General features: G+C 33.0%; 1 protein-coding gene across 1 annotated transcript in view; it reads right to left on the reverse strand.

The window, feature by feature from the left end:
* LOC150086470 (golgin subfamily A member 1-like) overlaps positions 1 to 13,890 on the reverse strand; it is a 222,044-nt gene that overhangs the window by 104,505 nt on the left and 103,649 nt on the right. Inside the window, exons 8-9 of the mRNA XM_090371410.1 lie at positions 8,908 to 9,003; positions 4,268 to 4,396 (exon numbers count right to left, since the gene is read on the reverse strand). Of these exons, the coding sequence (XP_090227536.1) occupies positions 4,268 to 4,396; positions 8,908 to 9,003 (225 nt within the window). The remainder of the gene's footprint in view (positions 1 to 4,267; positions 4,397 to 8,907; positions 9,004 to 13,890) is intronic.

Consider the following 13,890-nt stretch of genomic DNA (forward strand, 5'->3'; position numbering starts at 1 on the left):
CTAAGTACTATAGGTTCTAATACCTCTCGTGTTTGGGGTTTTCATAAAAATATATATATAATATAATATCAATAAATGTGTGAATGATACTTGAAAAAAATTGCTTCAATTAAAAATTAAACAAATTCAATAATACCTGGGGAAGATAATTTGGTGCATGGATAAGTATAGTATCCTATACAAGAAGAGCATGCAATATGACATTATTTTATGGCATGCCATAAAATATATCAAATTACATGTCATAAAATATGTCAAATTACATGTCACAAAATATGTTGTTAATGCCATATGACACTAGAATTCCTTCTAATACCCATTAATATGTGAATGAACTTAACCTGAATAATGAAATTTTCATCAAAGGGGAAATTATGTTAACTAGAAACAATGATGAACTAGCAAAAGCATGGAATTTATACACTGGCCTAATAGTGCTATCTTGCAATAATTCTGAATGAACAATGCACAATGGTGTTGCAGATATCAAGAGCTTGTAAGGAGTGATGGCCAATCTTTACATCCTTTTTACATAACTCATAACTCATGCAAAAAATAATCTACAAATGCTGCAACTGGAGAATAACAATATTCCTGATTTTTTTTTTTTTTTTTTTTAAGGATTACCAATCATTCATTTACAAACAGAAGCCTCAGTGTTGCGCTACAAATAAACAGCATTTCTCATTTAAAAAATATGATGCCATTTATTTGTAATGTGCAGTTTTGATGGTTATTGCTGCCATAGTGGTAGGAAGCTAGGCATCCCATCAATTATGAGGAGCTGCTGATTTGTAATGGAACACTGAAGCAACCTGTTATAAGAGACCAAAAAGAAAGATCAAGTTTACTTTATGAAAAGACTATCTTTTCTATAGGCATACTTTTAACACATGTATTTATACTACCTGCTCATTTTTTACAATGGCTTTTTTTAAACATATTTTTTACAATTATAATAATGAAAATTTGTCCTACACATTCAAACTTTGTGGGTCTCAGATAATTTTTCATGTATATTCATCAGCCAAAAAGTAAAAAAAAAAAAAAAAAAATATTTACAACAAATGCAATAGAGAGAATTCACAAATACCAAGGATTAACATTGTATAAATAGGAAATGATTAATGCTTGTTTTTAGGTCAGAAAAGATAATTATCTTACAATTTTGTGCAAGTGCAGGCTACTGATTATTGATCATTACATAAAAAAAAAAAAAAAAAAATAGCAACAATTTAAGATACTGTAATTTCACAGTAAATACATTCTCCAAATATCCGTGTGGTGTGTATGGATTTTGTAAAATAAATGCTAAACTGTTAAATGGTTTTGAGTGTTTTCATTAGTAAATATTATATCTAAGGGCCTTTAAGAGCAGCACAACACTCCATATTTTACTATGCAACAAAAAGAGAAATGTGGTGAGTAGCTTTCTGGCAAACATGTCTAAAGAAAGAGATGCACTATCTATATGATAACCATGGGTATTAACTACCAAACTGGTCTATACCTACATTCGCATAAAATGAATTTTATCATAAAGAAAATGTTATAAATGGATTTAAGATCCCAAGTACAGAACTAGCATAATACTGTCCTGTTCAATAAATTAAACAATTACCTGACAATTCAGTAGTGAATGGCAAATTTAAGCGATCGAAATTGTGGAGGAAACCGTCTTAGATTCATATTAAGTGGGGGGGGGGGGAGAGAGAGATTTAGACTGGACTGTAGGAAGTTTCCTTTTAGCCAGTGAATTGTTAATTACTGGAATAAGTTATCTCTGTGGGTTATTAAGGCTGAGAGCTTAGGGAATTTTAAAGGTCAGCTGGATAATTACCTACATGAGAAGAGAAATACATAGGTTGCTTATTTTCTTTTTTAAAATTTTTCTATTTTTTATTTATTTTTCTATTTTTATTTATTTATTTTTGGCTAATGTAGTAAAAGCCAGTGGTTTCCTTGCACTACATGGATAACACTAATACTAAATAGTGCAATACAATCATGAAATTTAAACATCAAAAACAAGTACAGGCAGTTCCCACTTTATGAGTTCCCAGGTTTATGAGTTTTTTTTTTTTTTTTTTTTCAAGAATCAACAAAATCAAAAATATTAACTGCAAAAATTGAATGTTAAACATTCATAAATACTGCATTTCAAACCACGCACATAGCTATACAATACAGTGCACCCCACTTTACGATATTAATCCATTCCAGAGATACCATCGCATCATGAAAATATTGTAACGTGAACCCAATAACACATCGTTTTTTGGTAATTCGTTCCACAACCTCAGAAGTTGAAATTTTTGCTATATAACTCTCTAAAAGGTTATTTTTACAGTGTAAATTGTAATAGTTACCAATTCAAATTATTAAATGTACTACACTTTCATCATTATCATATGTTCTGTTATAAGAACCAATTTTGAATGGCTTTGTGATATTTTTCTAAAGCACATTTCTGGAGGTCACGACCATAAAACAATTTGCACTTTCCAGTTTATTGGGCTTTTCTGTTACTGCAAGCAATTAACCCCAGGGGCTCACATCTGGTGAGTATGGGCTTGGCACACCCAGGATCCTCAGCTGGATATCATCATTCTTTTTCTTGGTGATTTCCTTTTCTCTCTCTCTCTCTCTCTCTCTCTCTCACAGGGTATAACTCAGAAAATTTTTTTTGGCTGGTGCAACATAAGCCTCAGGCTTCCTTGCACCATATGGCTAATAATAATGATTAAAATGGGTAGTAAACTTGATGTTATTGCATTTGCAAAAATACCAATAGCTGGAATTTTTTACATTATGATGAAATGTGGTTATGGTGCTATGTGTTTCACCTTTACTGAAATCTTCAATTGTACAAAAAACATAAATAAATTTTCAGAATCTTCTCTTCATTCCTTTTTTTTTTTTTAAGCTTGTAAACTTGTTACTCCACGCAAATCATGTTAGTTGCAATTTGTGCGTTCCGTTAAAAAAAGCTTATGCATGCTATTGAAATTTAAAAAGAAAAGAAAAGATCCTCTTGTAAATAAATGACTAAGCATTTCTGAAGAAGACGACTCCTTGTGCAACAAACCAATGAATGCCGAGCCAACAATGAGTGATCAATGAGTGTGCATTTAGTCGATGATGATGATGATGAAGAATAAATGTTCTTTAACATTTGTAAATCATAAATAATTTCTCTATTACTATAATTTGCTTGATTTTACAGGCTAAGTTTTCATTTCTTTGGATAAATCAATCATTGTTTAAACATAAACTAATTATATAACTAATTTCATTGTTGATAACGTAACCCCTATTTTTAACATTAGGTCTATGGGAAATAAATTCCCACACAAGTGCATGCTAGGAACAAATTAACTCGTAAAGTCGGGAACTACCTGTATACAAAAGTGCCTCAGATTCAAATGGAAGTGAAGATATGCTTCATTTAAGCCACTAACTTTAAGAAATGAACTTATAATTGTAACTATAGTTACAGTTATATTTGGCAACCTAGAAAATATAACTGAATATTCATTTTATAAAGTTAAATATACTAGTGAGGGGAGGGAGAAAGAAAGAGAGAGAGAAAAAAAAAACAAATAGCCACATTTTCCATTTAAAAGCTGTCAATTAAAACACAAGAGCAGAAATTTGAATAAAAATATTATCAATGAACTCAATGTAAAAACCAACACTTAGATTTTTCTGAACATATAACGAATACCAACTCAAATGCTACAAATGAGCATATATTTAACACTTAGAAGTTATAGTATACTTATGTATTTGCTAACACAATTTTTGTAATTTAGCATTATAATTAAAATCTGCTAAATATAACACTACTAATCATTAGCCATTGCTTTTCTATAGAAAATTATTAAAGAAGGATTTTGATGTAATAATGTATGCATTATTATTCATGTGGAAGCTTGAAGATCCTTACTATTATTTATATACTAAGACCATATTGTACTGTGTGTATTATGTTTGTACAAGTGTGTATGTTCTTTCATGAGCCAATTTACACTTTATGAGCTGAAAAACATGGAATAACTCATAGGGAAACTACTCCCACTGGCTGAGATTGACTAGCTACAGCCCTCATTAGATGCCTTTAGGTCTGCTGATATTTAAAGTTTAATTTTAAATTCTATCCTAAATATGCATATTTTTTATCGGAAATATTACCTGTAAAAAATTATTAATTCATGTATTAAAATAAAAACAGCATTAGTGAATTTAAAAAAATTAAGAATATTACCTCTGCTATAAGAGCTTCAACTCTTTCATCACCTGTTAAGGCACTGTCATTAAGCCTTTTTTCTAACACACTTATTCTTCCTTCTAGATGAGAAACATAGCTATCTTTCTCATCAAACATTGAGCTTGTCTAGTATATGCAAATAAAGAATGTGTTTTTAAAATTTTAAGAAGTACAAAAACTTCAAACACAATAATTGATGGATTTAAAAAATAATAATAAAAACAAAAACTTTAAAAGCACTTATATTGATGTTATTTTCAGTAACAGTGATACAGATCTTTATACTTGACAATTCGTAATATAGACAAAACCTAAACATACAGTATTATGAAGAGAAATAATAATGCAATTCCATTTTCTCTTAAAGTTAAATTTAAACTTCATGATTATATCAAATAATGAGGCATATCAAACAAGGTACTTTTGATTATATATGTATAAAGTTTATAAGTTAAATAATGTGAACCTCTGGATTAAGTGGAAACTTCTCTATGCAATATTTCAAAATTTTCAGTTAAGGCTACCTTGCAATACATTTTGACACTCATATTCATTAAACATGAGCATTATGAAATATAATCTAGACTGTGATGATTAATATGCAGAAATATCATGATCCAACACAAATGCCTACCAAAATTAATGTGTAAATATGGAAATAGTGGTTCCATATGGGTGTAATAAGTCATGGTTATATTTATATAGATAAAACATGCAAACATTTCAGTATCTGATATTTCAATATGTACAACTAGTTTCACTGTAAAATGATAAACTGCTCCATAACTTAATCCCTATAAGAGAGATGCATTCCAAATGTTATTATGCAGCACAGTGAGTACATTATACTATTATTAATTAATCACTAATGAAGTTCTTCAGTCACCAAGTCAGGAAAGAGCAATGGTGCAATAATAAGACTTGTTAGAGAATTCTTAGAAGATAGAGAAGACTTGTTAGAGAATTCTTAGAAGATAGAGAAGACTTGTTAGAGAATCTGAAATTATGTAAACAAGAATCAAGAAACAGTTGCTGTTAATTGATCAAACTGTTGTCCATGATTATGTAATAAAGAGGAAATTTTGATAAGGTTCAGACTTTGAAAATGATTCATCACTTATGCAGCTTTCTAAAGGATTTCAGAAATCTTCATTTTTCAAGCATTTCTTTCTTTTAAAAATCAAAGATATATGATGAATTTGATAAATCAAGGTGGCTATAGCTTATTACTGTTATGTCTAACTATGTAGATTTTGACTGCTGCTTCAACTTTAGTATGCCTTTAACTATATCCCTTATTATTTACTGTAGAGATTTTAAAGGAAGTATAAACTTTCATTCAATGCACACTACTGGTCTGTATGCCACTGATATCATATAATACCAGATATTCTGATAATGCTATTTGGCATATTCAGATAACTCTATTTGTTTACTAAGAACTTATTTATATATGATAAATATATATTGAGAAAATAATGAAATCCTAGAGGAAAAACATTCATTAAAGAATGGGGGCAATTCTCAATCCTCATTGAACTATGACAATTTTTCATTCATCTCAAAAGATGTATGGTAAGTTATCTTTTATCCTGCAATGTATTCTACCTGTATTTATCCATACAGGTAGGATATATTGCAACTTTTCACTTTTTTAAATGTTTCATGAACATTTTTTTTTATCTATCAACCACAGTTAAAAAATGTAATTAGTTAATTTAATGTAAGGTAAACACTGAGACTCAAGCTACATTCCACATCTTTTGTTTTGCAGTATTGAAAGGTTATGTCTTGTTAAAAAAATCTAAATGAATTTACTAATATCATGCATGCAACATTAAAACATTCTATTAGAAAATATCCACATTAAATTGCATTTTGTCATATTACAGCATAACTTTCATCATCTATACAAGGTTTCCATAAAGTCCTTGTGCACTTTAAAAATGCAAAACTTAGGTGTACATAAGAAATAAAATCAATCTGTAAAATGCATTGGAAAGATAATTTACTCTAGTTTTTATACATAAAAATAATTAATTTACTCTGTTTTTTTTTTAACTTTTTCAGATGATCTATCACACAAGAGATGGTTTCAAAAGAAATAAAACAAACTGTTTCCTCTTGTTAGCAGAGTAAGTTTCTACAGCAGTTAGAAAATTTACAATACATTATGCAAAGGAAGCACTTTACAGAAATTCAATTTCAAACAGAATGAAGAAGTTTAAAGAAAGTAGTTCCATTAATGATAAGCAAAAAATGGGGAGGCCCAGATTAAAAGATGAGACAGTGGCATCTGTCGAGGAAGCTTTTCGGCAAAACCCATGAAAATCACTAAGAAAGGCATCTCTGGAAAACTCTGTTTTTAAAGTAACAGTGCACAAAATTCTTAAGAGTGAAATTACACAAGCAACCTTACAAGATTCAAGCACATCAAATGTTGCTGGAAGAGGACTGCCATGCAAGATTTCCTTTCTGGCATAAATTTTAATGAAAACACAGAAAACAGCATCGCATTAGTGGCAAGGTTAGTCACCAGAACTGTCACATTAAGGAGACAGAGAAACCACAAGAAAACTGGGTACAGGCTTCTTGTGAAATCGATTCCCCTAAAGTCAATACCTGGTGTGCCCTGAGGAACACACAAATAATTGGTCCTTTCCTTTTTGAAGAAACAACAGTTAATGGTGAGAGTTATCTTGCAATGCTATGAGATTTTTTCCCTTCCTGAACTAAGACAATTAAGAATTGAAACTAATAGTTTTTCAGCAAGATTGCTAGATTTTCAGTACCCTGCCACTTCACTCAGAATGTTTGACAATTTTTAAACTGAAGTTTTCCCAAGCAGATGGATCAGCAGAGGTGGGCCAATTGCTTAGCTAGCTTGTTCACCCAATTTGTTCCTACTGGACTTTTTAATGGGGAATGTTAAAATTGTGGTTTACTCATCAAAACTTCACTCTTTAAATGATCTCCATGACAGGATCACAAATGCAATTAATGTCATAACTGAAACACAACTGGAGACTGTGTTAATGGAATTTCAAAATCGCACTACACTTTTTATCAGTAATTATGGAGGTTATGTTGAATCTTAAACAATCTTATGATTACATAATCTAAAAACTAGAATAAATTACCTTCCCGATGCATTTACATATTGTTTTTATCTCATGTAGAACCTACATTATTGCATTTTAAAGTGCACAAGGACTTTATGGATACCCTGTATAAATCTCTGCTTGCCCTCAATCAAGTCTTCTGTTTCAGAACTGGTGCAATTACATATACAGCTTAAAAAATAAAGAAAATCTAATTGTGAAGGGCACTAAAGAAGACATTTACAAAATTTAGAAAACTGTAAATGCAGTCAAAAACATTTTCTGACCACAACTATGCCTTCTCATGCATGTAATGCTGCATGAATAAATGTCAAAACATCATGCACTTCCTGAAGTTCTGGACAAACCAATACTCTTAAAATGAATAAATTTCAATTAAATATCATTAAAATAATCTGAATTAGTATTTCACTATGTTCATTCCAAACCATGCCAAATCCACAATATAACTGCGCTAAAAGTTTTTGTGGCAACTTTAACTCTTTGATGCATCGTGCTGAAATGCAGCAAGAGCTTCAAAAATTTGATCCTATAAATATGCTTCAAACAGTTAATGCTTTATTTTATTGAGTATTACATTTATAAAACAATCAAAATTATTTTAGAAGTAGTGCAGCCACAGATATATACACTGTTAAGGTCAACCAATTGTGTTTTAAAGCTTTTCTGCCTTTATGTGAAACGTGCTCCTTAATATTAAAATTATTCATAAATAAAACACATGTAAAACAGTGCATGTAAAAAATATTAAATTTATATTTAAAAAGAGAGTAAATATTGAAAAACATATCTATCAAAACTGATGGTTAATGTATTCATTCATGCAAGGTAATGCAAAGCTATGAATAAATCATGCAACTTGGGATGTTTAAATTTCAATTTCATATGCTGTGAACTGGAGCTTAAAATAAGACACTTCCCATGACTATATTTGCATTATAATATCCTTAAATCCGTATAACTGCATTCCTCTGAAAGGTGAGGAAACATGCTTAAAAAGCAATACTGTCTAAACATAATCCACTGAGAACTGTACTCCAGATTTAAAACTAAACAATGTGCAATGTGTGTGTGTAGACTGTATATAAGTGGGCAAAACATGCAAGATATTCCAAGCTTCTAACATCCCATGAGTTCAGGCATCTAGCTTCTAAGAAATAAAAGGCCATTAGCAAATGCTAATCATATTAAATCAGTAATCACATACTACTAAATATATAAAACAACTCGAATCACAATGTAATAATATTAGGCAAGCAGAACTTTCTGCAGGGAACAACATAAACATTGTTAAATAGCAGTAAAGTTGCAGTTATGGTAAATAAAATATTAGGCATGCATGAAATAAAATAGGTGTAGACTCAAAAAAAACCATCCATGTGAGTAACCAAGGGAAATTAGGGGAGGAAATACTCCTTTGTTATAAATAAAATATATGGTAGTCAAACAAAGCAAATGCTAAATGTGCTCTACTGGTGAGATTGGTACAGTTGGTGGGGTTAATTATATCAGTACCTTGCTTTTGTAGGTCTCATGCATATGTTTGAGAGCATCGTGTTCATCAGTCAGGTCACTCAAAGTCTTCTCCAAGTGGGTGGTTCGGTTTGCTGTCTACATATGGAAGATCAAATTGCAAACCGTTGTTATAACAGATATACCGAATGAACTGTATATTCATATTGTTAAAGATCAGCATTTCAAAAAGTCAGAGTTATTAATACTTTATAAAGTCCCTTCTAAAATCTGTTTCACATTTAATTCAATATTTTATTGAAGAATTTAATTATTAATTTATTTCCACAAAGGTATTTAAAATGATTACTTAAAAAATGTTATCAGACAATAAAAGTTATAAATTTTAGATTAAATGTTTTCAATAGGATTCAGATTGAAAAACAAAAACTATACCTTAAAAGGAATTCACTCATTTGGTACTTAAAATTATCCTTCTTCCCATTTACGATACTGAAATAATTTAAAAATTATGTTAAATTTCCTTTTGTCAGCCTCAAAATTAAAATTACAACAGAAGATTCTGCATATTCTGTAAAGGCAGTGAGATCACAGTTTCTACTACTAACCACCACCTCATGTTATCATGCTTTTTCAGTCACATGCCATTTCATTTTTTCTTCTCCTACTATTCTGTTAATGAGCTATAATCACTCCCCCACCCCCTCCTCCATGTTCTATCCTTCTTGTAATACATCCTCTTTTTTCTATTCTATTCCTTCTACTATATTTAAAAATTTTATTATCACCAGATAAACTTCTAATTCTTTCATTACTTTCCTTTATGTTTCTTTTTTTTATTTTACTTAGTCAAGTATGACATGTATGTAGTAATACAAATGCAGGAAAACACCTAAGTTTCCAAGGACAAAATCCTATAACACCTCTCCCCCCCCCCCACAAATTCAGGACTATAGCCAGTGAGTCATGTTTTGGGATGGGGGAACAGGATTTTATATTTGAGCAGGATGCATTTAAGAGGAGGCAAGCCACTATACGATCAGGCAAGATGACCATGCTGAGTACAAATGCATCCTGCACAAATACACAATGCAAGGAATATCGAAATTTACTGGTGACTGTGTCTAGAGTTAGTAAGCATGAGAAAAAACAGGCTTAGCAAAGGAAAGCCAATACCAAGTTCAAACAGCACACACACACACACACATATATATATATATATAAAAAGAAATTCCTTTAATAAATATACCCAGTCTGTTCCAATGGATTGGCTACTGGGTATATTCTAGTTGTGATGAAGATATTTCATTCAGTACTAGTAGTAATCATGGCATGTGATGCAAGAAAGCAAGCGTATGAGCTTATGTAGCATCAGCAAAAAAAAAAAAAAAAAAAATTTACACAACCATTCCCTTAAAATGTTTGTCCAGTTCCTCCTTAAATTTATTTAACATATCAACTTCCACAATGACAAATGGAAGTTTGTTCCAGCAATTAACCACCTGCTAGGTAAATGCAAATTTCTGCACATCTATTCTACAGCTGTCTTTCCTCAATTTGAATTTATGCCCACTTAGGTTCGTAATCTGAACAAGTGGAAGAATCCCATCAGAATTTAGCGTGGTCAACCCATTCAAGGCCTCAATCAGATCACCGCGCAGGTGCCTAGTCTCCAGCTGCTTCAATTTGCAGGACTTAAGACTTTCTTGGTATGAGGATACCTTCATTCCCCTCACCAATCTTGTTGCCCTTCTCTGTACACACTCAAGCAAATCTACATCCTTCCTAAAATGAGGCCTCCAGACCTGTATGCAGTACTCAAGGTATGGCCTGACCATTACCTTATACAGAGGGACAATCACCTCCTTTTCCTTGCTAGCAAAATTCCTGTATATCATAGACAAAACCCCATGACCTGCTCTTGCAGCCTGTCTGCATTGTTCAGAAAACTTCATATCTGACTGCACAATTACTCCCAGGTCTTTTTCATTTTCTACCACCCTAAGCATAGTACCACACAGTTGTACATTCCTCTGGGGATACTTCTACCCATATGCAGTACTTTGCATTTGTCAATGTTAAACTTCAGTTGCCACTTCTCAGCCCATCTTCCCAAATTTTCTAGATCCTGTTGCAGTAGCACACCGCCATTACTGTCAATAACAACCCTGCCATCCTTTGTATCATCTGCCAACTTCGACACTTAACCTGATATACCTTCATCAATATCATTGATAAATAAACAAAACAACAGTGGACCCAAAACCGAACCCTGTGGGACTCCACTAATAACATTAGTCCACGAAGAGCAGTGCCCATTGATTACCACCCTCTGTTTTCTCCCACTCAACCATCCTTTTATCCATTGTAGCAACCTACCCTTAATACCATTCTGCTCCAATTGGTACAGTAGTCTTCCATGCGTAACAGTGTCAAAAGCTTTCCTGAAATCCCAGTATATGATATCAAAATTATTTTTTGCATCCAGTTCCTTTGTAACCACATCATAACATCCAATCAAATTTGTCAGACAAGACTTTCCCTTAACAAACCCATGCTGTGTCTGAATTATAGCTGCAGTCTTGTCTAGATGATCCTGCAATACATCTTTAACCAGTGACTCCATTATTTTACCAGGAACAGAAGTTAAACTAACTGGTCTGTAATTACTCATGTCACCCTTCGATCTCCCTTTGTGAATTGGGGATACATTTGCACATCTACAATCCATTGGGACCTCCCCCGAGTCCAAGTATGCTCTCCTTGGCTAAGGGTTTGCTTAGTTCCTTTGCCGTCTCCTTTAATATAACTGGATAGATCCCATCCACCCCAGGTGCCTTTCTTATGTTTAACTTCAACAATTTGTCGTTCACTTTGCTCTCAGTTATTATAAAATCATTAAGCACCCTGCTAAAATTTGATAACCTTCTGGCATTTTCAATCCTTAATAACTCCTCATGTGTGAATGTAGATGCAAAATACTCATTCAGTTTTCTTGCTATCTGAACAGGATCATCAACAGTCGAACCACCGATATCAAGTCGACCAATCTTATTCATCCCCTTCCTTTTAGAGTTTATATAAGTAAAGAAATCCTTGCTGTTTTTCTTAGCATCCTTTGCCAAAGATTTCTCGTAATCTGCCTTTGCCTGCCTAACCTCCTTTGTGACTTGATTACAGACTAGCTCATATTTGCCATAGGCTTCTGTGTTGCCTGATAATTTTTATGTATCCCATGCATTTTTCTTCTCTGACAAGAGTCTCATTGGTTCATCTGACAACCATTTAGGCCTAAACCTTGAGAGAGAGAGAGAGAGAGAGAGAGAGAGAGAGAGAGAGAGAGAGAGAGAGAGAGAGAGAGAGAGAGAGAGAGAGAGAGAGAGAGTGTGCATGTGTTATGAAAACCCCAAACACAACAGATATTAGAACCTATAGTACTTAGTACTGTGCTTGGGTTGGAGGTTGAGAAGACGAAAGAAGATATTTGTTGACATTAGACTTGAGCTTCTGTAGACTGTAATTTTCAGGAAATACAAATTAAGAAAGGTTGTTCCAGAAAACGGCAGTTGAATGAATAAATGAGGAAGATGAAAAGTTGGTTCTGTGAGTTTAAAGTTGGACAGTAAATGTACGTTGGCTGATGAAGGCACGTGTTCAGATTGTTTTGAAAGAGAGAGCAGGAATTATAGAAGCCAATTTAGAAGAACAGTGCCCATGGAAGTATCTGTAGAAAGGCATGCAGCAGAAACAGTGCATCTTTGAGAGTGCGAACGGAGAAACTCTTTTAGAGATGAGTCATTAATTAACCTAAATGCTCTCTTCTGAATGGAATCTAGAAACCTGATAGAGGGTTTGGGGGCACTGCCTCAGATGTGAGAACAATATTCCATGGTAGGGCAGATTTGCGATTTGTACAGAGTGAACAGCTGTTTGGAAGAAACGTAATGCTGAGAGCTCAAGAGAAAACCAAAGTTTTTAGAAGCACAGGAATCACTATTTGTAATGTGCTTGTGCCAAAAGAGATTAGAAGTCAGGATAATCCCCAAAAGAGATATATCATCTTGCCTAAAAATCAGAGTGTCAACAAAGATAAGCATAGAAGCTGAAGAATCCTTTTTGCAAGATATAAGACAGGACTGAGTTTTAGAAGGATTGAAATCAACTAAGTTGTCTTTTCCCCACTGGAGAATTACATGGAGATCAGCATTTAAGGAAATGGTAGTGGATATTCGAGAAGTTGAAGCTGATTGAGCAGGGCAAGGTTTCTCAAACTGGAAAGTGGAATGCAATGTGCCATCATCGGCAAAACTATGAATAGGATTTCTGGTCAATGGAAGAAGGTCATTAATATAAAAAAGGAAAAGAGTGGGGGAAAGAACCTTGGGGGAAACCAGCATTAGTGGAGAAGTTAGAAGGCAGAGGGCTATCTACCATCACCCTAAGTGAGCAGTAAAAGAGAAAACTGGATAATCAATTACAAAAAACAGTTGGCAAACCATAAGATGAAAGCTTGTTTAGATGACTATGCCAAACAAGATCGAAAGCCTTTGAGATGGGCAAAAGTTGTGGCCAATAGCTTTGGCAAGGGACAAGAATGCTCAGCTACCATTAGGGCAAGTAGCAAGTTTTCTACTCTTAGCCTGTTCAAAATCTAGTTTGGATTGATTAATAACTGCTTTACAATTGTTGCTAGCTTTGGTGTAGGAATAAAATGAAACTGAAGAATTGGAAACAAGTCAATTACGATATGCAATGTTCTTCTCTTGAACAGCCTTAGAACATTTAGTGGAACACCAAGGTTTAGATAAAGGATGAGATTTTAAAGTGGAGTGTGGAATAAAGGATTCCATTCTTACAAGATTAATTTCACTGGCACAATCTGAGCAAACATTGACATCAGAAGTTTTGAAACAGTAATCCAACCAAGGAAAAGAAGAAAAGAAATCTCTCAGGTCATTTTGCATTCTTGTAAGGCCAAACAACATGAGGTTGGGAATAGCTATGAGATAAAAGCTCCATTGGATA

This window comes from Mastigoproctus giganteus, chromosome 4 (genome assembly GCF_048544385.1).
Source record: "Mastigoproctus giganteus isolate SK-2022 chromosome 4, ASM4854438v1, whole genome shotgun sequence".
Classification (NCBI taxonomy): Eukaryota; Metazoa; Arthropoda; class Arachnida; order Uropygi; family Thelyphonidae; genus Mastigoproctus; species Mastigoproctus giganteus.